The sequence below is a fragment of the Apteryx mantelli genome, chromosome 1, assembly GCF_036417845.1.
Source record: "Apteryx mantelli isolate bAptMan1 chromosome 1, bAptMan1.hap1, whole genome shotgun sequence".
In the NCBI taxonomy this organism is placed as follows: domain Eukaryota; kingdom Metazoa; phylum Chordata; class Aves; order Apterygiformes; family Apterygidae; genus Apteryx; species Apteryx mantelli.
In genome coordinates this window covers 221,251,031-221,274,616 of record NC_089978.1, presented here as the reverse complement: position 1 = coordinate 221,274,616, position 23,586 = coordinate 221,251,031, and the positions used below count along the sequence as shown (strand labels likewise).

At 47.7% G+C, this 23,586-nt stretch overlaps 1 protein-coding gene across 4 annotated transcripts in view; it reads left to right on the top strand.

The window, feature by feature from the left end:
* NRF1 (nuclear respiratory factor 1) overlaps positions 1-23,586 on the top strand; it is a 67,172-nt gene that overhangs the window by 13,682 nt on the left and 29,904 nt on the right. For 2 of the 4 annotated variants that reach the window (XM_067317593.1, XM_067317590.1), the window contains exons 2-8: positions 6,111-6,342; positions 8,784-8,898; positions 11,158-11,284; positions 12,165-12,305; positions 19,088-19,246; positions 20,271-20,468; positions 22,116-22,217. In XM_067317593.1, the coding sequence (XP_067173694.1) occupies positions 6,120-6,342; positions 8,784-8,898; positions 11,158-11,284; positions 12,165-12,305; positions 19,088-19,246; positions 20,271-20,468; positions 22,116-22,217 (1,065 nt within the window). In that variant the 5' untranslated portion in view covers positions 6,111-6,119. Of the gene's footprint in view, positions 1-5,786; positions 5,985-6,110; positions 6,343-8,783; positions 8,899-11,157; positions 11,285-12,164; positions 12,306-19,087; positions 19,247-20,270; positions 20,469-22,115; positions 22,218-23,586 lie in introns of those variants that run through there. The other 2 variants (XM_067317592.1, XM_067317591.1) reach the window with 2 other exon arrangements.

Here is a 23,586-nt window from a genome sequence, read left to right as displayed (position 1 = left end):
ATTTCTGCTGTTTTGGACTGCTTCGCTCCTCCCGAGTTTGGTATCCTTCCAGCAATGGTGTCAACAGCAATTGCTCATAGCTGACAGTGCCTCAAAGGAACCTCCGACACAGCCATGAAGCAACTGCGCTGCGTGATGAGAGGGACTTTATGCTCTTTTTTTTTTTTTTAAGCACTTTAGATAACTATAAAAATACTTTTGGCTGTCATCCAAGACTTTGGGACTCAGCTACAACTACCAGGAAGTGTCTTTGCAGGTGTCGTCATATTGTAGGGTTCCCTTACACCCAAAACTGTTCTGGTTTCACTTCGTGTCTGAATGTTTTCCACTTCAAAATGGGGGCACTTTATGAAATAAAACAGGAATAAGCATTCCTTTTCTGGAATAACAAATGCTCATCTCAAAATTAATCAACGACCTTCATGTCATGCCCTGTGCATTAATGCGAGTGCTAAACGCCAAGTGCAGTCAGGTCACCCTTTGGATGTGCACCGGAGTTGCTTTGCCGCTGGGGCAGTAACAGGAGGTTGATAATCGCCGGCAGAAACTTCCAGTCGAGGTGTTTGCCCCCAAAGCCTGACTTTGTATAGAGGAATCCTTTGGGAATAGCATGAGTAGCTGCCCAGGGTTTCAGCAGCACGTGGCTGTAAAGCTCTTAACCGTTGGTGTATGATTCCGGGGACTTTTAGACATTTTCTGGAAGGAAGAACTAGAAAAACATGGGGGGGTTGGAAATAGTGCAGGAGTTGGGAAAATAGAAAATCCGCATTGAATGAAGTAAGCTACCAGGTTAAACTAGAATTAATCCAAGTTGCAACTTGGAAATGAATTTGCTAGAGTCTGTGTTGTTGTAACGTGCACAGGCTGGGCAAGCTGCTCTATTTGCTGCAGCGCTGTAGTAGATTCCTGCCTCTTTCCCAAGTTAAACCTACCTTTATCTAGGCAGGAAAGATTGAGTGAAGAAATCTAATAGTATCATCACCATGAAAGCAAGTGACCTTTGTACGTACCTAGGGCCCCTTTGGAAGGGAGGTGGGGAGAGGGAAGGATTTGTAGTAGATTGATGGATTTTAGATCTTTCTTGTCCGACTCAAGTGAACTGTGTCTCTAAATAAACATAACAATGATCTTGCTATTGATCATCCCCGACGCTGATTGTGGCTAAGGGTAGCCGGTTCCAAAAATGCCAAAATTCAAACGGGCACCATGAAGCGAGGAAGAATGAGCGCCAGTAACAGCTAGATCAAATGTGCATGTGTTTAAGTTTGCATGGTTGCCCATGAGGAGTATTGATGTTGGTTACCCGGCTGTTTACTTTCCAACTCAGAAACGCATGGCCCAGTAGTTTCATAGTCTTCTACCAATTTTATTTATAAAAGCATCATTTTTAGTTGCATCAAGTGTACCCAGCTATAGCTGTTGTAGATTTATCATTAACGTATCATCCCTGGAAACTGCGTACTCGATGTGACCGACTGCCTCTTGAGTCGAGCAGGCTTCGATTTGAAGGCAACTGAGCATCTGAACCATCAGTCTTCTTGCAGTCTTGTTTCCCGATGAGCTAAAAGGTTATTAGGCTTTGTCAATTCTGTTCTGATAGTATTTTTACATGGATAAATACATTTGTTTTTAATGGAGAGCACTTACAGTTGTATTGCTCCATGGAGGAAAAGCAGCAATGTACCCTTTCAGAAAATGAACAGTGGCTGGGGAACGGTCTGCCCTACGGAGCTCTTCCATTAAGGTTTTGCTTGTAATCTGTCTTTCCTGTTTTTCCATGATGATGGCAAAATAGGTTCCTTGGAAGGAGATTACGGTTGATTTGTTTTCAGCCGCAAGTTTTCCGTTTGGTTCGGTGTACTTTGGCATTTTAGTTCCTCCCCTTTTGGAGGTATTTGAGTTGCTGCTGTTTGGGGATGGTTCTGATATTACAATCCGGCTTGTAAACAGGGCTGGACAACAACATCTAGCTCCATTAGCATTTAAGTTTTAGGGAGGACTGTGATTGTGAAGGTGGTTTAGCTTTAACTGTGATCTCTGCCGGTTTATACTGCAGTCTCACAACAGCGTTTCTGCTGTCCAGCAGATTTGAGTGCTTCTGGTGCATGCCTAGCTAGAAGAGAGAAGCTTAGACGCATCTGTTTGCGGTCTAAACTGAATTTAATCTCCCTTCCATACTGTTTGGAAACTTTCACCTAGGGGATCTCTTAGTGTTTCACAGCAGGAATAATAGCTGTGAGAGTGCGAATGTAGGAGATGCACCTCTTCCCCAAACCTTCCCAATGAAGAGGGTGACTTGAGTGTCACTATCACCTTAGTATCTCAGCAGCTTCCAATAGTTCATTAAGCAATGTTACCGGCTTTTCTCATGTCCTGCTAATCCCCGCACCCTGTTCCCTCGTCAAAGTCACAAAACAAGATATGGGACCTGGGTCCGGATTCCCGTTTCTCTGTTTTATCCCCTACGCCATGCTGCCCTCTTTTCACACGCCAGCAGGCCGTATAATTAAACATGTGATCTAACCCTTCGTCCCATCTCACTTGGAAATACAGATCCCTGGTTTTAACCTTATTGACTCTCCCAAGCTGTGACACCCAAACTGGTATCACCCTAATTTTCAGTGTGTAGCACTGTGCGTTAGAGCACTCTTGGCATCTAGTGCATGAAAATCCACTGCCTAAATACTTGTAATTCCCTTCTGCTTCTATCCTACAATTTTAGAAGATGTCCAAATAATTGAGTTAGCCTTGATGCTCCACAACGCGGTTGGTGTTGCATGTGAAAATTGTAGCAGTGTCATCTGGCTCTGTGCAGAGGCTGATAATCTTATGTCTTCCTTGTTATTAGAAGCATGTATAGTGTAGAAGAGAAACCAGCCATAGATACATGTGGAAAATAAAAGGACTCTTTAATCTGGACCCCTTTCTGTGTTTTGGTTATGAACCCATGACGTCTAAATTAGAAGCCAGGTTGCTCTGGTCTCCCTCTTCAGTCAGTGCAGGGAGACTGGTACTTCCAGAGGATTTCATCGATCTAAGGTCTGAATTGCCAGCTTAGTGGGCAGAATTGAGCAGGAAGAAATGCTTTGGGGATTGGTTTTGGCTTTTTGGATGGCTCAGTAGCATTTTGGAAAGATCCACCTGGATTTCTTTGGATTAGTAAATAAGAAATGATGCCAAAATGGCTAAATCAGGTTCAGCTTCTCAGGAAGACGAAGGCTGCAACGGAGGCTACAGGAAGAGAGACCTCTTTGCAGAGGAGCGTGTGGAGCTACCTCGTCCTATGCACTAGACTCCAGTTGGGAAATTGTACCTGTTGAGCAAGAGGTTGGCCTGTCCGACTGCCCACAGCTACTTCGGGGATAACATAATGTTCACGGATATCTCGGCTGACAGGGAGAGTCCGTGTGAGGTGATGGGATCGCAACCACGCTCTGCGCGGCTGGAGGAGGGCAAGAGCAGTAGGACTGTGCTGTTATAACGGACGCAGCGTTGTTCCCACGATAATGGGTGTTTTGATTTTGCACTCAAATGGCTTGTTTGGCTCATTCCACATCTTCTTTCAGTATCTTGGTCCTGCCTGCTACACCAGAGACTTCATCTCATCCCTGTACAATGACGTACATGCCTCTGGCAGTTGAAGAGGAAGCTTTCCCTTAGTGCTATCCAGGGAATTTTTTTTTTTTCTCTGCATTCGAGATGCAGCTTTTGTTTCCTGAAAAACAGATGCTCTTAAGTCAAATGTGGAAAATGGCTTTGGAAAGGGTCCTGTTTCGATGACAGGACTCTTTAAAATACTTGCATCCCTATTTTTGGTATTTTCAAGTTGGAACAGCTTTTGGAAGAACTCTTTTCTAAATGTCCATAACATTCATTTCAATAAATTGCAAGACACTTGGAGATACCTGGAAACAAACCTTTAGAAACCAGCTGGTGATGAAATATTCTGTAACATTTCAGTTCTTTGGTCAGTAGACTTAAGGCAGAAATAAATGTATCTAAACGTTAATGTCATTTACCAACACTCCTCCCCCCCAGATGCATTCATTTTCTTCCCTTCCCATTCCTTCTAGCTGTAACCCCAAATCTCTTTGCTCTCTCTTCCCGATGGCTTTTTCCCCACTTAGCCTTTTCAATATGCCCCATCTTTTGGTCTCTCAACCTTCTTGCCATTCTGCAGCGCCTCAACTGTAAATACAGTGTGGTGGAAGGTATTTTCCTGCTATTTCTTCATTTTCACCTTCTTGCACTCCTTTCTGTTCTTATTGCTGAATACCATAGCTGAGCTTTTACTTTTTCTTGCCTGGACTACAGCAACCAATTACTTGCTTCTGAGCTTGCTCTGCTTAAAATGCTTTTGCAGAAGATGCTCTCTTCCTCCGCAGCTCTGATCATATCTTGTCCCTTCTTACTCTGTCCCAAATTCAGTACAAGGTTCTGGTCTGGTTCTTTCTTTGGGACTATAGGGACTATTGCTCAAAATAACGCTCTTGACAAAGCAATCTTCCTCTTGGTCTGGGTCTCACTGTCTCATCAATCCTGTCATTGCATGATTTGGTGGTGGGTTTTATGGTCAGTATAAGCCTGATGACTATTTTTTCAGGTCAGAGTTGTTGTCATTTTAGTTGCTTGCAAAGTGTCATGTATTTATGACAGCGTATAGATAAGAATAGGAGTTACACTTCTGAGATACAAAGCTGTATGTGGTGGCATGTCTTGTTTGAGTTCACAGTGCTGTTACTCAACCATCCATGCATTTGGGACCACTCTGTCCCTCTGTGTGTGCTTCTAGCTCTCTCCCCTTAGAGTCATAAGTACATTTTCAGGAAAAGTGTGTCAGTCAAAAGTTTTGCACTTGGTGGCTCTACTTATGGGATCAGAGGTCCAAAAAGTCACACTGGTGTGATGCAATAGGGCTGACTTGTACCGCGAGCGCTCGCAGCTGAGAATGAGAGCACTGAGAGCACTGCTGAACATGCTCAGGGTTTCTCTGGCAAAGGGCTCAAGGCCTGCGAGAGTATTAGTCCGCTTACATCCCTGCTGTGGGCATCTGTGCTTGTCTGATACAAATGCAAGCCATATACTGTTGTGTTGTCTTATAAGAATGACAACTAAGCTACAACATGTTACACAACTATAATTTAAGCACAGGAATGCTTGCATTAAGTTGGGAGTTGTGTATGCAGCATGCAGTTGTCTCCACAAGCTGTGTCCCCATGCTGTGCCGTTATGTCTCCTTGTTTTAGAATTTTCTGGCTACGTTTTGTCGTTCCCTACAACGAGCCATTTCTGTTCTTCTGCTGTTCACCCTGTGGTTTTGAGGGACTCTTTTTTTTTTTTTTTTTTTTTTTGCGGGTTGATGTGCTAATTCTGCTAATGTGATTGGAGAATATATCAGGGTGTACTGTTCCTCTTCCACAAGAGTATGGAAGATACACGCTGAAAATCCCTGTGCATTTCTAGTCTTGTTCCCTCTGGATAGATTTATGTTCATGGAGCATCATCCAGTGCTCTGCTATGTAAGCTGCTACTTTGCTCAGTGGTTTACCACCAGATACATTTGATAAATGTGCTTTATGTAATGTTTATGCTTAGGTTATAATGATTTTGCCTGCTTCCGGACGCTAAACAAGAAATGCAATGAAAGCAGTCTCTAGAACACAACTTGCTGCCAGTGAACTTCTGTATTCTGATCCTAATTTGCGTCCTGAGCTATTGAGGTTGGAGAAGAGAGATTTCGTATTGCCCTTGACCATCTTAAAGCCAGATCTTGGCAAGGGCAAAAAATGAGTTCCAGCTTTGATCAGACCTTTTGATATGTGGCGGGGAGGGTCTCATAGTTTCAGGGTTACTAAATACTTAAAGACCTTTCCTCAAGCAAAGGTGACTGCCTCTGGGTGCTATGTCTTAAACTTCAAGTTTCTTATCTGCCTGCTGGTGCAGTCGTCGTTTCCCTCTCTTGGAAGAGCACTGCCATGGGGAAGGTAACCTCTGTTCCCTCGTGGTCACAGCCTGCTCATCCAGCTGGCTCAGAAACCTTCAGCTGCCCTCCCTTATGGTCCATCAGTGTCAATAACCCTTGTTTTGCCATATTTTGTCTCCCTTGACAGTAGCTGTTAATGGAAGAACACGGGGTGACCCAAACAGAACACATGGCCACCATCGAGGCCCACGCAGTGGCCCAGCAGGTGCAGCAGGTCCATGTGGCCACCTACACAGAGCACAGCATGCTGAGCGCAGACGAAGACTCGCCGTCTTCGCCGGAGGATACGTCCTACGATGACTCGGACATCCTCAACTCCACGGCTGCCGACGAGGTCACCGCCCACCTGGCTGCAGCAGGTAAGGTCGGCGGGACGCTCAGTGCTGTCCACCCAACGTATCGTCTGTACCGAGATCGCGAGCAGCGCTGGAGGGCCACAGGGCAACAGGGTGATCCTTCTGCCAGATAGGATGCGGTGGGTGTTTCTGTACTGCTCTGGCCTTAATAGCGCTTCCTCGCGAGGTCTGCCGGCTGCCGAGCGTTGCTGAGCTGAGCCTCGTCGCTTTATTTGTGCGTAATACGGAGGTCCTGGGAGTAAGAGAGCAGCTTGTACAATGTAAAGGCTGCTGGTACATGCTGCTTCTGGAAAGGGTTCTGAAATGCCAGATATGTCAAAGAGCAAGCGTATTTCATCCCCAAATTAAAAAAAAAAATGCAAAAATAACCCAGTGTGACCCTCCTTGAGACTGGCCTGATGCGGAGAGGTGAAATCTGTGTGAGCGGCAGCAGTCGCACCTAGGCTCCTTGTCTGGCGGTGTGACCGCATGAGATCCCTCTTCCGGCTCCTCCACCGCCTCTGCGCGGGCTTCCTTAGCTCTTGTAGCCTCGTGGTCACCAATGGCTCTCCGAGCCTCCAGCCTCACACCCCATCTTTCTCCAACTGCAGTTCTTGGGGAGAGATTGGGAGACTGGGGGGGGGGGGGGGGGGGGGCGCGTTTTGGGCTTTTTTTTTTTCTGGGCTTTTTTTTTTTTCTGGGCTTTTTTTTTTTTCTGGGCTTTTTTTTTTTTCCTGGGCTTTTTTTTTTTCTGGGCTTTTTTTTTTTTTCTGGGCTTTTCCTTTTTCCTGGGCTTTTTTTTTCTGGGCTTTTTTTTTTTTCTGGGCTTTTTTTTTTTTCTGGGCTTTTTTTTTTTCTGGGCTATTTTTTTTTCTGGGCTTTTTTTTTCTGGGCTTTTTTTTCCGGGCTTTTTGGAGTTTTCCCCCCCCCCCCTTTTTTTCCCCTCTTTTCTTGCCCCTGAGCCCAGCCAGGCCGAGGGCAGCCCCCGGTTGCCCGGTGCAGGCAGCGCGGCTGCAGTTCCCGCAGCAGGCAGCGGGCGGCAGCGCTGCCGCAGCCACGGCCCCGGCGCCACGTGGACGGGCTCCCTCGGTGGCCTCCTTGCAAGCCTTGCGAGCTGAGCCCGGCGCTTCCTCGCTCGTGGGAGAGGAATGTTTTTGCGGTTTTCACGGGAGCAACACTTTTATGCGCTGAGCGCGCAGGATCACTGAATCGGTACGCTGGGGTGGTTGAGATGCCCCTCATGAGAAGTGCTCAGGTAGTTAGTGATTAGCAAAAAAAGGCTCTCTAGGGTCAGCCCAGAGGTCTGCCTAGCATCATATCCCATGTCTAGGAGCAGCTGCCTAAAGAAAAGGCATGACACCACTCCTGGAAGCTCCCGGCTTCCAGCAAGCAGTAGCTTAGGCCTTCCTGACCCAGCAGCTGTATCTTCTTTACACATAGTGATACCATGCTTGTATGACACCCGACGTGGTCCATCTCCTTTGATGTACAGGGAAACGAAGCACAACTGAGCTCTGCTCTGGGTCAAGGGCAGGTCCACGTGCCTGTCCTAGACACCAGGGCTCCTGACTCCAACCCCGCACTCGTTTCTGGAGGTTGCTAGCAGAAGTACAGCCAACCACACGTTATGTGTCTGAAGCTTGGTCGTGAAAGCAATAGCGCTGCCCTGCCGCGGTCGCTGCTGTTCTTGGAGGGCCGTCGGGGCAATGCCAGCTGCAAATGGGCCCCGCGCACCCACGGTCTTGGTGGCCGAGGTTCGCTGGAGCCCGAGGAGCTGTGATGGGGACAGCCTGTCCCTCATAGGGACATTCTCAGTTACCTGACACCTCTCTATGTAGATGCCCGTATATATATACAAGCTGCAACTGCATCACCCTACAAAGAGAAGTGTTCAGCTTTCTCTATTTTTTTGTCCAGTGACAGTCTCGGTGTGGGACATTTCCTGGGACTAACAGCTACTGCTTGTTGTTACTCTGGATTTACAGTTCCTTTCCCATCAGAGCTGGTCATTAATCCCTGGGGAGAAACTTGGGCTCCTAAGGCTGGAGTTGAGGTGTCTGAGCAGGATTCATGCTTCTGTACCTCAACTCTTCACCCTGCTGCCAGGATCTCCTACATTGCAGTCCGTTATTTCAACTCTCGGAGCACTTGGGAGTTTTCTGTGGTGTTGCAAAGACAGGCAGCTCCAAATATATAATTATGTGATTATGAGGAGAACTCCGGAGTGAAATATGTGACTTCCACCTGAGACTGACCCTAGGCTTGCTGGTTGGGATAATGGAGCTTTTTGATATGCTTCTCCGGTCCCGGAGAGGAGGGAGCTCGGCAGGGAACTCGGGTTACTCTGGGCTGGTGGGGAGGCCTCTGAGCTGGGCTTCGGGACCGTCCCGGGGGCAGCGGTGAAGTCCTTTCCGGCCAGTTCCTGAGCTGTGCACACTGATTCACCCGTTGTGCTTTGGTTCCAGGCCCTGTGGGAATGGCAGCAGCTGCTGCCGTCGCAACGGGTAAAAAACGAAAACGACCACATGTTTTTGAATCCAACCCGTCGATCCGCAAGAGGCAGCAGACACGTTTGCTACGGTAAGGACTCCTGCCAGCACGTTGTCACCTTGGTCTGTGTCCTCAGGCCTTCCCAGTGCCATTCGTGATGAGACCATGTGCTGTCCGGAACTTGCTCAACTTGGGGCTTTTTTTGGCATCTTCTGGAACCCAAGAGCTGTATTTTAATGTGCAGAAAGGGATCAAATTGCAGATCAAATACTCATCTTTCATGTGGTATTGTGACCACTGGACTGACGTGACCATTCTGGTGGAATACGCCATTCTGTTTTAATCCCAACTCGTCACAAGTCAGGTCTGTCAGGGTAACCTCACCTTATCAGATAGTCTTAGTGGCTTTAACAACAGCAATCCTGAGAATCTGGAGCTACAGCCATATCCCAGCTCTGGCGTGACACAGGGGACATACCTCCCTAACGAAGGATGTCTTTTTTGCGTTATGAAATGATCCTTCTGAGTCGTTCCACAAGACGTGAATAAATGTGGTGTGTGTACCTGAGTCCCCTTTGCCAGCAGAGCCTGTTGTGGCTGCGCGAGGTCCATGCTGAAGAGTGACCCAGCCCGTAGTACACGGGCGAGGAAGAAGTGAGGGGAAATGCCTGTCCATGCTGAACCGGATCTTCTCTAGCTTCAGAAACTACAGAACCTCTCGGTCTGTGGTCAGCAAACTTATTTAGCCCTTCAGCAGGCGTTGCATTACAAGTGCTCTGGAGTTTCTGCCCATCTGATGGCTAGATAGGAACATGGGTGCTGATGTGTCTGCACAGATTTTCCACAAGCCTGTAAAGATCATCTGCATTTGTGTCTTCCTGAAACGTTTCTAAATACTGGCTGATCCCATTTAGAAGGCTTTGGAACAAGGCAATTTTTGCTTTTTGAAAAGTGTTTTGTTTTTAATTAAGTTATCTGAGAAAAGTTTGAAGTTTTGTCACTCCCTGTTACTTGCTGGCTTCCTTCCCCCTGCCTGCACACTTAATGCACTGGAATAATAATGGCCAGTTTCACCTTTTCTCCTTCTTTCCTATTATAGCTCTTGTAAAGTTGTTGAGAAACGAAGTTGGTTTCGTTATATTCTGCTTACCCATCCCGCTGAATCATAAAACACCCTTTGCACGTGATCAAGCTGAAAAGAAATATAGGGTTAGTGTTGAATAATATTCACTGGGAGTGGATTCCCTCTTTTAAAGGTCCGCTCTGTTTTTCCTTCCTTCCCCAACATTCCTGATCCAGCCACGTTTATTGCAGTGTTTCTGAAAAGCAAGTGTTGTTTTCTCTTGAAATGTAGCCAATATATTTTTAAAGAAACTCCTCTGTAAATGAATTGTTTCTTCTCCTTTCATGCACTTACAGGTGACTTGTAAAATACAGACTAATGCATCGTCTTTGTGCGCTCTGATCAGTTTAAAATGTTTGTACTTGATATTTGCACTACTGTGAATCAAATGGGAAGCTGCTGTTTCTGATTCTGGGATCTTTGCATAGCTGGTGGTGGTGTTGGTGCCTTTTAGCAAAGTGTCTGCTGTTCCCAGGAGGTTCTGAAATGACCAGGATAACTCATAAATTGTCACCTCATGGCAATCCTGAAGTTTTGTAGTGATTTCTGCTACTTTGCTCTTGCTTTATGAATATCTGCCAAAGTTTGTGACATGTTCTCTTGTACTGTTTAAAAGTTAATAAGAGGAGGAAAGGGCATGATGGTTCTTCCTATGGAGAGATCATCCCAAAGGGACCTGCTGATGTAGCAGGTGTCTGAATACACGAGTTTCCTGCAGTTAGCTGTTGCAATATTTCTTGTTCTTGCCTGGCATGTAGTTGTCAGCTGAATGCTCACCGCTCTGGTTTGAGTAGGACTAGCCAGTTGCATTGTGTTCTTCTGAGGCTGAATGTCAAATAACTTGTGATTGAAGTCCTCTTTTGTTAAAACATTTTGAGTTCTCTACCTTAGAACTTTCTATCCCTGATACTCTTGGTCTGTGACTGAGCAGATATGGCAGGCCCTTGCTGTCCTTAGTTTTGCAGCTGAGTTGATCTCCCTTTACTTTTTACATCAATGAAAGAATGGAGGGGAGTGGGAATAATTGATATCTGAGCTGCTGTGTGACTGAAGGGAACACGGCAGGCTTGCGGGAGCAGAGGAATCAGAATTGACCAACTGGGGCTGCTCTTCTCACCTCGTTTGTGAATGAGTAGCATTAGGAAAGGGAGTTTCTAATGTGAAAGGTTGCATTTGGACTGGGCTTTCAGCTGATACCGACTGACTGTTTTGTGCCTCTGTTTCAGGAAGCTCCGAGCCACGCTGGATGAGTACACCACCAGAGTGGGGCAGCAGGCCATCGTTTTGTGCATCTCTCCCTCCAAGCCCAATCCTGTCTTTAAAGTATTTGGTGCTGCACCCTTGGAGAATGTGGTAGGTGGTCCTAGGAAAAAATATAATGAAATGCTCGTCCTTTCTGCAGGTTTTGTTATGGCTCAAGGCAGCTGTGCAAGCCTGGTAGCGGTCTAAATGTCACATTTAAAACCCTAGAAATAGGAGTTCAAATTGTATGGACATGAGCCTAGACCTGTCTTCTCTGCATAAATATAGATTACTTAGCACGTCTCACCAGAGTTGAATATCCTTGATTGAAATTTTCCCTTTCACCGCTTCTGTGTTGGAAGTTGAGTGGGTGTCTGCATGGTGCCTGCACCTGAAGCAGCTACTTTTCAGCGTGTTAATGCCTAGGATGTGGGTCCTTCCTTATCAGCCCTAGTAGCTGGAGGAGGAAAGAAAGAACTGGTGGGCCCTGCCCCTGGTAGCCAGCTTATGGGCCAGTTGTGTCACGCTAATCTAGATTGAAGCTTAAGCTTCTCCAAGCCTTAGTCCTGTGCAACATATGTTAGAGGCAGCCCCCTCTCCGCTGGAGATTACAGGAGTGCCATTGAATTCAGCGGGGACAGGTAGTGGTGATGTGTTTGAAATCAGCTCTGCTCTCAGAGCTTGCACCTTGCCATAGACCAACAGAAAATGGAGCAGTTCCTGACTGTGATGGGTCTTGCTCCCAAACTTTTCTCTAAATCCCCTAAATACTTCCACTTGCCAGTGTTACCTGGTGTTTCATCATCAGCTCTTTGATGCAGCCAAGTCTTCAGGGCCGCTGGGTATTTTTACTTACCAGCTTGGCATTGTTTGCTCCTTCTGTTCTGCAGCACCTTGGGGAAGGTGGCTGGCCCTGCCTCCCGTTACCTAGCACCCTTACCTCTCCTGGTGCTCCTTACCTTGTTTACCTGAGCTTAACGATTCCCCACAGGTACGCAAGTACAAGAGCATGATTCTGGAAGACCTGGAGTCCGCACTAGCAGAGCACGCCCCTGCGCCTCAGGAGGTTAACTCGGAGCTGCCGCCCCTCACCATCGATGGCATTCCTGTCTCAGTGGACAAGATGACCCAGGTAAGCAGCCAGACATGACGGAAGCTTGGAAGAACCAAAGAAGAGATTTGGCATCTTACAGTCAAATCCTGGTATTTTGCACTGGAGCTTCTGTCTGCGTCTCCAGGGGTTGCATTTCATCTCTTTTTTCCCATGGGACTATAGGAGTTCAGGCAGTAGTTAAATTTGAAGCTTTGTCATTGGTACTTACTTTCTACATGAAACTGTAGGGATGTCATTGAGGACTAGAGCTCAGGCTGCTGGGGACATTCCCCTTTGAGCTGTTTTTGTCACCTCCCATAAATTATGAACAGAGAAGCTTTTTGTCCTGCACTTTGCAATGATTTTCAGGCATTGAGGTCAAGAAGGTGTCCTGTGGAGTGTGAGCAGAGTATCATTTTGGTTTATCCTCCTTGGACATTCCTTGTACGCTTAGTTTGTTCCCTCCTCCTCTTTCTGATGTAGATGGGCAAGCTCCTCTCTGCTCCAGTTGTTTAAGTCCAGCTCAAACCCTGCTTTCTCCCTTTGGGAACAGGGGCTGAGTGAGTTACTTCTGATGGAGGCAGGGAGTCATCTAGCCTAGGGAAGCAGAGGACTCCCGTTCTCTCCAGGCCCAGCCCTTTGCTGGTGTGAGATCTCGTTATTGCTAGGGCAAAGGGAAGAAGACCCCTGAGGGAAGATTCCCTGGCATGGGAGGGATCAGCTGTTGGGAAATCTTCTTCCCTGGGGTGCAGAACCCGAACGTGGCCTGGTGGGCTATGCAAGAGGCTCTGGGTACACTCAGTCTGATGCACCATAACACATTTTAAACCCTGAAAGCCAGGTTCTTCAGGCGAAGAGGGAGCAGAAAGATGGAAAGGTCAGGGGGACTTTGGATAACATAGACAGAGACACTGTGAGAGACCAAAGATGTGCTACTTTCCAATGTGCTCTACAGAAAGATCACATTCTGGTCAAAACACCAGTTTCCACACTTAGGTATAATCAGATAAGCTCACACTTTTAATACAATTTTACAAAGAAATCTACTGCACCTTCGCTGAGGCATAACAGATCCTGTTTCTGATCCATGACGACACAAGGCAAAACTTAGTTGCTAGTTTTGTAAGCCACTGTGGAAGGTGGGATCTGCAGTTGGCCTCAGAGGAGAGCTGCTTGTTTGGGGGCATTAGCAGTTTCCCAAAGTACTTTAGAGTAAAATGGAAGACCACTAAGTGTACATGGGTATGTAGCTCTGAGTTCTGTTATTCATATTAGCGAACAAAACACTTGGGGTATCCAAGTTCTGTATGGCCTCATCATTGTAGTAATGAAGCCTAAGTAAAAGAAAAAGAAGTGCCCAGGACTTAAAACAGGGGAAAAGAGTCATTAAAATTAAGATTTGTTGCGGCAGAGGGAGGCTGTCCTAGTGCGGTATGAGTAATGAAGTAGAAGATACACGTGGGCTCTGAGGAAGGAACAAAGAAAAAGCGCTGTTGCTAGTAGAGTGGTGCGAAGAAAGGAGAGACTAGAAGTGAAGGTGGATGGATGAGATCCAGGATGTGAGGTTTATTGCAGTACAATAACATATCTGAGAAACTTAGTTGGTTTTCAATGCACAGAATATGTGCACATATATAAAAAGGCCAATAAAAAGATCTGTCAACCATTTGGCTGTTAATATTGCATATGCTGTCAAAACAGCAATAAAAGTGACAAGCTGTCACTTCAGAGAAGCCTTCAACTAGATTTATAGTGCATATTGTTTATTTTTTTTGATAGAGATGGAAATTAAATATTTTAACATCAAGGATTGCTTAGGTGTTTCCTACTTCCCCTCCAGGCATGGCTATACAACCTCCACTCCTAAATTCTACAAATAAAATGCAAATATTTTTCATGTTAAGTTGAAAAGAAAACCAGTTTTTTTCCTTCTAGACATGACATGGCCTTGGTCTTCAGGAAATCTTGCACAAAGGTTTGGCCTAGCTAAGTTGCTCCTGGCATTTGACTGCTCTGTGCCTCCGTGTGGGAGGCAGTTCTCCAGTCCTAGGTGCTCGTTCTGCACTGCTGGCAAGGGCTTTTTTCTGTAGCTGTGATGGAAGATGCAAGATCCCTTTTAGAAGCTGAATCCAGTCTTCCTCAGTCCAGGGAAGACTGCTCTAGGATGGAGAATATGCCTGACATAAGTTAAATAGCCCGCTTTCCCCAAAGAGTTGACCGTCTTTGTGTGGCACCCAGAATAGTGAGGACACAGATGCCGGGTGAGATGGAGTGGAGGAGGTCACCACTAAGCGAAGAAGGACTATTGACCTGGAGCACCGGGGCTTTGCTAGCCAGTCCCACACACAACCCTCCTGCATCTCTAGGCTTCTTGCAGCTCTGTTAAATGAGGAATGATTTTTTTTTCCCCCGTGTTCGGCTCTGAACTTCCGTGAGCAAGTGTGCAAACTGCTGATGCAACAGCACAGCAACTCAGAGCCTCTCCTTCCATGGGGCACTGCGCTAAACCAAGCGTCTTCTTAGGAGTAGCGTTCATCTGTGCGGGGCGACGTGGTGACTGAAAACAGCCTGCGAAGAAGGTTTCTCCAAAGCTGTGGACAGACTCCACGCTTTTGTGTGCCCAGTTCGCCTAACCATCCCTTTCCCCGCTTAGCAGAGCCGCTGCGGGGTGGGTGCCCGCTGCGACGGGCCATTGCTGATGTTTAGCCCTTCTCCTGTGCCTGTGCGACTACACCCGGCGCTGCGCGGCCTCGGTTTCCCCGCGCGTGCTATAGAGATGGCTTTCTGTAAATGTTATTAAAGCGCTTTGAGATCCTCGGGTGGCTGCGGGCCGTTTGAGGGTCAAGCAGTACATTTAACTGGCAGGACTGCAAATTCGTGGGCAGATTTTCACAACCCAGCGGGTCTTCGTCCCTGTAAAATTTTCAAGGAGTAAAGACGGTGGAACTTAGGTGATAATTTTGTTGCTGAAAGGCTCCAGCTCCTATGGCTGTATAGTCCTTGCCAGACTCAGGGACAAACTTTTTAAATAGAAACAAAACACAGATATGCTGAATAACATGAAGCCACGGTGCGGTCGTTTCTCTGCCGCAATGGCAATTTGAAATGCGCCGGTTTGAAAGAGCATCCGATAACGCTGACTCCAAAATCGCTGCAACCTGTTGCGCAGCTGGTGATGCTGCCATTTGCTGCAGGAATCTCGATTCCCAGAACTACAGATACAGTTCTTTGCGTTTGCTGACAAGAAATGAGCTCTTTCAACTAAGTTGTGCAAAGCCCTGGGGAAAACGGAAATATTTATAAATACAAATTGGGCAGCGCAATTAAGGGGAGTGGAAAATGGGGGCCTCTGCTTTGAGCAGCTGCAGGTGCCGGCAGGCAGGTGGCACGGGCGCTAGCTCCTCGAAGAGGAGAGGAAAATAACTCTCCTTTTAATTGCCCTGCTTCCTTGGTGGCCTCGAGGGAAATAAAACCTTTACTGACCCATGCAAAGATGTTTCTATAAACTCGTGAATAGAGAGCGTCACCCGCCTGAGAGGTGCGGGAGAACGGTAGTGCAGTGGGGCTGCGACCCTGAAGCCATTACACGGAGAAATCGCTTTGCGTCGTAGACTCTGTCTAGTTTGCCACTACGTGTCGGAGCCGATTTTGTCCGTGAGCTTGTTCTCAGGTGCTCGCTGGTCTCATTAAGGAGTGAGGCTGGCGAATGCTGAGGCCAGTGCTTTGCTCAGCTCTTGCTGGGGTCACCAGAAAAGGATAAACAACTTCTAAAACAGATCATTTGTCCTTTAATCTGACTTTTTCCTTTACTTATCCCCCTGTGATTGGTAGGCTGCCACGAAACTTTGATCTTGCCTTCTCAAAACTCCCGCTTGGCCCCTGCGTACTGCAGCGCAAAGCCTTTTAGCGCCCAGAGCAGAGAGCTTTATGGAGTTGTGAGTCTGTATGCAGAAGCCACACGCCAAAAAATGCTCACCGGATTCGGTGGGATGCTCCCAGGTTGTCTTAGCAGGGGGCAGCGGCAGCGCCCGGACGCGGGCTGACCGGTGCTCCTGCCCGGCCCGCGCCGGAGAGCAGCTGCCGATCCCGGGAGGTGCAGCCTGGTCCCCAAACATGCCCCTCAGAAACACGACGAGTCAGGAATTGTTATTTATGACTTTACCACGCTTTCGGGGTGGAAGAGAAGGAAGATTTGCATAAAGCGTAGAACCGTAGTCGGACGCTTCTGCGCAGGAGGAGCAGCAGGCGTAAGCAGGGTGGCCGATGGGGCTGGCCTAGCAGGCGATTTCTGTGCCGTAACCCGGCCTTTGCTCCGCAGCCAGGGCGCTCCGCGGTCCGAGCGACCCTTGCTGGGGCAGCGAGCGCCCCGCGGCACCTCCCGCTCGTTGCACTGGCCAGATCGCTAATTTTGGGTTGGGTCCCTGTGGTAAGGAGGCCTAAGCTGCTGCACTGACTGGGTGCCGCGGGCAGCTAGGCTGATCCTCGGGGTCTTTTTTGCTTGGGTGAATTTATTACGCTGGCAAACCCTCTCCCATGCCGCCCCCCAGCAGCAAGGCCTAGCAGGGGCCCGTCAGGGCAGTTGTCTGTGCTTTGGGCCACTGCAGATGGCAGAATCAGGATTGTGGAATTATCTCTAAGGCTTTAGTTTAACGTTAATCTTTAGAAGGCACTTGGACTTGAAACCAAAGGTTTCAAAGCAATATTTCTTGCAGCTTCTCTCAAACCCCCCATGCTGGAGCTCACACAAGCTCTTTCCAGAGCTGACAGCAGTGGAAACTGGAGCGAGCTGTTGTCTTTTTTTTTTTTTTAGCAGCGATTTGATTTTTTGGGTGCTTCTTGGACGGAGTTGATAGAACGTGCAACTCTCGGAGATGAAGCGGCGGCACTGGTTTCCTCCCAGCCGCGCTCCTCCGAGAGATGCGGGGTCGTTGTCTCCATGCGTAGCCTGCGCGAGACCCGTGTGAGCTGCCCGGCTGCGGTCTCGTTATGGTGCTAATTAGAGAAGTCCTCGCGCTGGAGCAGGTTGTAACGCTGCTGTTGATTGTCTCCCTGGCGGATTAAAGGCAAACGCTCCTTAACAAGTGCCTTGAGTAGCTGGAGCTGCTGAACTCCCCAGGACCAGTAATTAATCCATCTGGTAGCAAGGAGCCCGGCTTGCAGATAGTGATTCTGGGAAGGAGCTTTTAACTGTTTTTGCACCAGGCAACTCAATACCGTTAGCAGGTTTATTTGACTGGCTAAATGGGCCCTCGACCTGGGATCCCAAGGCGTATCAGAGTGGCTTGACCCTACGGTAGGGATGTGGAAGCTGTGTCATAGACAGGCTTGGCCTGGGCTGGAAAAAAAAAAAGACCCCGAAGTGGTTGATGGTGCCTGCGCGTGAGCATGGGCAAGCCGGTGGATTTTCAAGTGTTCAAAGAAAGTTGTTTTCTGTATTAAAACACCCTTCAATTTGCTCTTTGCGTAGGCTAGGGCCCATGTCACATCTCACCGCTGGGCATCTGCCTTTGCAGACCCGTCCCGCCTCGGAAAGAGCAGCTGACAGCCCGGATGCCGTTCGCAGTGTGCTGAGGGGCTCTAGGCTTTCTGCAACGACCGCAGAGAGAGTCTGCGCTTTCCCGCTCCTCGGGAATAGTCCTCTGTCCCTCCATCTGACAGCAGATGTTACGAGGGGCTTTAGTACCCAGTGCCTAAGATAACAGAGAAAAGGGAACTTGTAGAAACTTGTAGATTTACCGTTGAGGCAAATGTACATAGTATCCAGACTGGAGCCGCGGTGTCGTTCGAGCAGGAATGTGTTGCAAGGCAAATGCACAGGTATGTCAGAGGATCGGGAACGCGTGAGGAGTCCCCTCTGAGCTGACCAGGATCTCCGCTAGCTGCGACTGATGTTGTGGTAGTCCCCATCCATGCTGGCCCCATCCATGCTAGCCCATGGGCTGTGCTCTCCAGCCCTGAACAAGCAGGTGGCACCGGGCCTTCGGTGGCCCAGGGGCTCCTCGTGGCACTGTCGCACCAGGGGAGCAGAGCTCGAATAACTCATCAAAGCTAGGAGGTACCGTTCTTTGACGTACCTGGCCATGAGCGCTGCTTCCCTGTTCCTGCAGAGCCTGCTTAAGCTCAGGCAGCCTTTTCTTGAGACTCCAGACAGTGCTCAGTACAAATAACAAGAGCGTTATAAAACCCACAGTCGCTTGTTGGCCCATTTTTCTGGGTGCTAAGAAAAAGCATAATGAGGTTGAAAGCTGTCCCCCTCTGGCCAAGTTTCAGAAAATGAGTCCAGTGAGTGTTAACATTTTGTAAGTGCGGGGATGGGGAGGTATACGTGCGTGTGTGTGTTTTTAAGTTAGAGTGGCTCACTGAAACCCTGTCCTCTTTGCAACATCTCTGCAAAATGTCCATCAAATCACATCTGAGTTCCTGTGGCTGTGGGGACTTTCAGAGTGAATTTTTTTCTGACATTTTTCTGATTTTTTTTTCTTTTCTGATTTTTTTTTTTCCCCCTTCAGGTTGGTTAGCTCTCTTCATGGTAGCGTTTGAACCATAAAGTGTATTAATACAGTGTGTGTTCATGCCTTATCCTACTAATTGCTTGACTTAATTTTGTTTCTGCTCTTCCACATGCTCCTAAACTATTCTCAGCTGAGTCTTGGGAGATGGCAGTAAAGTATTTGTTCATGTTTCTGAGATGCTCAGGCATCTTCCAGTTGATGGTTCTAACAGGATGGAAATGAAATGTAATTACTGTGTAATATGGCTCTCAAAACCACCAGAGATGTGGGTTCCTAAATCCCTCAACCCTCTAATGCTCTTTGTTGCAGGCACAACTGCGAGCGTTCATCCCTGAGATGCTGAAGTATTCCACGGGTCGCGGGAAACCAGGCTGGGGCAAGGAGAGCTGCAAGCCCATCTGGTGGCCCGAGGATATTCCATGGGCCAACGTTCGCAGTGATGTCCGCACAGAGGAACAGAAGCAGCGGGTGCGTTTTGTATGTCTGTCTGCCTTCAAATTGAGCACAGGGCCTTGGGAGCAGTTTTTGTGGGAATAGCTTTCCCCTTGAGTGACAGAGGAACCTACTGCATTGACCCTTCCTTCACTTCGTGTCAGAGATTCAGCATGGGAGAGCAATGAGATGAGAGGCATAACCTTCAGTCTGCTCTGTCCCTGCCTGTGTTGTGTGACGAGCATGTATTTGAACCATCTCTCTTTCTGCAGTGGTGTCCTTTTCACTAGTTGCAGGAGCTGCTCATCTCTGTGGCCTTGTAAAGCAGCTGATCTAGCCTAAGGCCAGCCTACTCTCCAAGTATGCAGTTCATTTTCTGTAGAGCCTGCATCATGGCCTCGTGAAGCCCTTGAAGGAAACTATCCCATCCTGAGCAGCAGGGACCTCTCCATTTAGAGGAAAGCAGTCAGTAATGTGCAATGGAGCCAGGAAAAAAAGGAGTGAGAGAACTGGATGAAAAGGTCTTGGGTATGAGTTACAGCAAGGGATCCTGTATGCAGGTGATGTTTCTACCAACCTGTCACAAGGAGATCATCAAAAAAATCTACCTGGATGTGCAAGGGCAATGCTTCTGCAAGCTGACGTCCTCTGGCTGGGTGGGGAGGGGTGCTTAGGAAGGCTGGAAATGGTGCTGTGTCAGTTGGCCCTTTCCTAGATAGGGGCAGTTTTCTGGTTGTCACACCAAATCCCTTGATTAGAATTCCTTGGAAGCCTGAGAAACAGATTTCACTGAGAAACTTCCCCTTTCCTTGGCCAGGTGTGCTTGTTCTGTAACATTACGCAGAAATGCAGTAGCTCTCTGGGGTGGTTTCTGAGTCTTGAGGAGCGGAGGAGATGAGGAGAGGGGGATTATGTTTGGGGTTGGGTTGTTTTTTTGATTAAGAATTTATTAAAAAGGACTCAAAACCTACGAAAGATAAGCATGCAAATCACAGCACCACTGAAGTAGTTCAGAAAACTCTTTTTTTAACTGACTCTTCTCATCTAATTCTACTGGTAGGTGTCATGGACCCAAGCGTTGCGGACTATTGTGAAGAACTGCTACAAGCAGCATGGGCGTGAGGACCTTCTCTATGCGTTTGAGGATCAGCAGACACAACAGCAGACCACAGCCACACACAGTATAGCGCACCTGGTGCCGTCACAGACAGTGGTACAAACCTTCAGTAACCCCGATGGCACCGTGTCCCTCATCCAGGTGAGCGAAACCCTGCAGGTTTCACTCTTCCAGCACTGCTGACTCACGAGAGAGTTGCCAGTGTCTGGGAGGTGGTTTAGGACAAACTCCTTTTGGTAGCTTAACTTGTGCTTCAGAAATTTTGTCTTTGTCTTCCGGCCTCTTTAAGCCAGTAATCCCACCCAAAGAAGCAGTCCCATCATCTCTCTTTCCCGCTTCCACCCACTGCTCTCGTGTTGCTTCCTCCCTTATGACAGTGCAAGCATTTCTGCAACTGCTTGATTAAGCAATTTTGGGATCTGACCTGAGTTTCACTAACCCGTTTAACAAACAGCAACACAGTTCCTCATGTGACCACACAAGACCTGTGGTGGCAATGGGACAGAGTGATGAGAGGAGAGGTGGTGGGACTGTCTTTCTTTAACAGTGCTGATGGCTTCAAACATATGTTAATCTATGACATTAGGTACTTCTGTGTCCCCTGATCCTACTCTTACACATGAGGTACTACACAACAAATATGTATGTATCCTCAGGATGCCCCCGAGGTAAGTATGTCTCCTACTCCGTTTTACAGTAGGAGACCCCGGCAGAAGGGTGTGCTGCTGTTTTCTCCCCATTCCCTCTATGGGGAGACACGTTCTGGCAGCCCAGGATGTGGACTATTTCATTGCTCTCTGGAAACGTCCCAGGAGTTCCTAGTGGGGATGGGATTTGAACCTAGGTTTCCCCCGTATCTCTAAACCTCTGCTGCTGCCTTGTACCAAACTGGCCCAGCCATATACCTATCTTGAGCATCAAAATTTTAGTGGTCTCGAACGTCATTTTCTGTCGGCTGTTCTCACAGCCTTGAAGATAAAAACATGGGGTGTTTTTCAAATGAAAGCTTTTCAGTGCTTCCCCCCTGCCCCTGCGGCCAGGCAGACTTGCCAAGCTGGTTGTTTGCTCACCTGCTGATGTACATTTTGCCTTTGACTAGTGTTCTCTTAGGTGCTGGGCACCTGAGATCCCCTTGACTTCCTGGCTTTTGTAGTTTGATTCTCCTTAGAAACAAAGCTGCACGACTCCCCGCCTTTGCCTTTTCCCAGCTGTTAAAGGGGACAAGGTAACTTCCAAAGCCAGTGGGGTGTTGAGGATGAACTAATGTTTGTCAAGTGCCTGGAGAGGGGAGACCCTGTGAGTGATAGGCAATGGGCATGATAAACGAGGGCTGATACACAGGGTGTTCTGATCCAGGACTGCTCAGGAGGTTTTTAGTACTTCCAGCTGGTGGGAGAAGTGTGTTGGCTCCACCTGAGCACCACGCTCACACCTGGGAACAGCAGCGGTGTCCTGCAGCTGCTGTTTGAGACACTGGGAGAATCAAGGAGAATCTGATGTCTTCTATGGGAACATAGGAGATGGCACCTGTGAGGGCTGTGCACAACTTACTCCTGGGCCCTGTCCTCTCTGGAAGCTGCCACAGACTGACGTTGTTCTAGTGTGTGATTTCCTCCCCAGCCCTTCTAGGCAGCCCAGTATTTTCTGTGAGCTCTGCCCTTTACTATTATTCTCTGTAGGTGCAATGCCTTTTAATCGGAAAGCATTTGAGTGTCCCTTTGCTTGAATTACGTGGATGTTTTCCTGCAGTAATAAATGTGTTCAGCTGCATTTTGTTGACTTTTGTAGGTTGGCACTGGTGCTACAGTTGCCACGCTGGCTGATGCCTCAGAGTTGCCCACGACAGTTACCGTTGCACAAGTCAATTATTCTGCAGTGACTGATGGAGAGGTAAGGATCTGGGTCACGCTCGTTGTGTGCAGAGCAGAATTGTCCTGTCTGAACTTTGATAAAGTTAAATTTTCTACAATTAAGTGGTCACAGAAAACACCAAACCTTGCTACTCCACCCTGCAGTGTTAACCACAATCAATGGGAACACAACACTGTATGAAATTTTGTATGTGGAGTAAAAAGTGCTGAGCTGCAGTCATTTTGACTCAGGAACGTATGGGTGAAGTTATGATGAAAGCCTCAGTGCTGAACTTCATAAGTTTTATGATATCTGCTATAGATTAGCTGTTCTGTGAGATCTGCTATAGCAGATATAGAGACTTAAATGAGCTGCACAAGTAAACATTGATGTACTCATATAGGGTAGCTGAATTGCATGTGTGGTTTCGATCCTCAGTGCTGGTTTGTCATTCAGTGTTGGGAGTGATGTCTGGGATATTTTGAGCCAGTGGTCAGCAAAAGATAGTGCGTGGCTGTGGGCAGATTGTGGGACTCCTTGGCCTCTGATCTCTGCACAAAATGGGACTGGTTCTCTGCTGCAGCTTTTAGAGAGGTTTGCAAGTGAATCCCGGAGAGGGCTGTATAAATGCACATTAGTGTAGAGATAATAAGAGATACTGTAGAGCATCATACTGTTGCTTTTATTCTTCCAGGGCTTTAAAGCTTGGCGGAGTTGTTTCTGTTGAGGACTTGATCATGCCATTTGAGACTCTTAAATCTAAACACTCAAGCTTTCATACTTTTTTTTTTTTTCACGTTTACTTTGTTTTGCTTTTTTAATTAAGGAACAATATATAGTGTTTTTTTGTTTTTTAAAGACAAATGGCTAAAGGGATTTTCTTACCCTATTTCCCATTGCCAAGATCACCTTTAAGTGGGCGAGACTGCAGGTAGTTTTCTGCCGCTTCGCTACGCGCTGATTTTCTGGCCGAGGAGCGTCTGCGTGCAGGAGTGCCGAGGTCGGACTGCTCCGCTCTGCGCGGATGGGGCTTTCGCGGCGACAGGTGGCAGTGCAGAACAGCTTTGTTCAGCACCAGACCATATTTCTATCCGAGAACCAAAGGGCCGTAGCCTGGTGTTCGGGGCTGCGGCCTTGAAGTACTTTCAGAGCTGCTTTGAGGGTTTGCAGAACCAGCTGTGTCTCTTGAGACCTGAAAGAAAATTTTCAAAGGCACAAATAGGAGTTGGATGCCTGCGTTCCCCGGCTTTCTTGTGTGAATGAAATGCCTAAGTGATATCTTGGACAAAATAAAGATATGAAAGTAAACGTACACTGGTGAATGGGTACAACCTCCCCATACCGTCAGATCCACAGCCTGCTGGCAATCTCTCTGGATACGTTTTTGTCCTGCAGCGTGGTGCTGGGT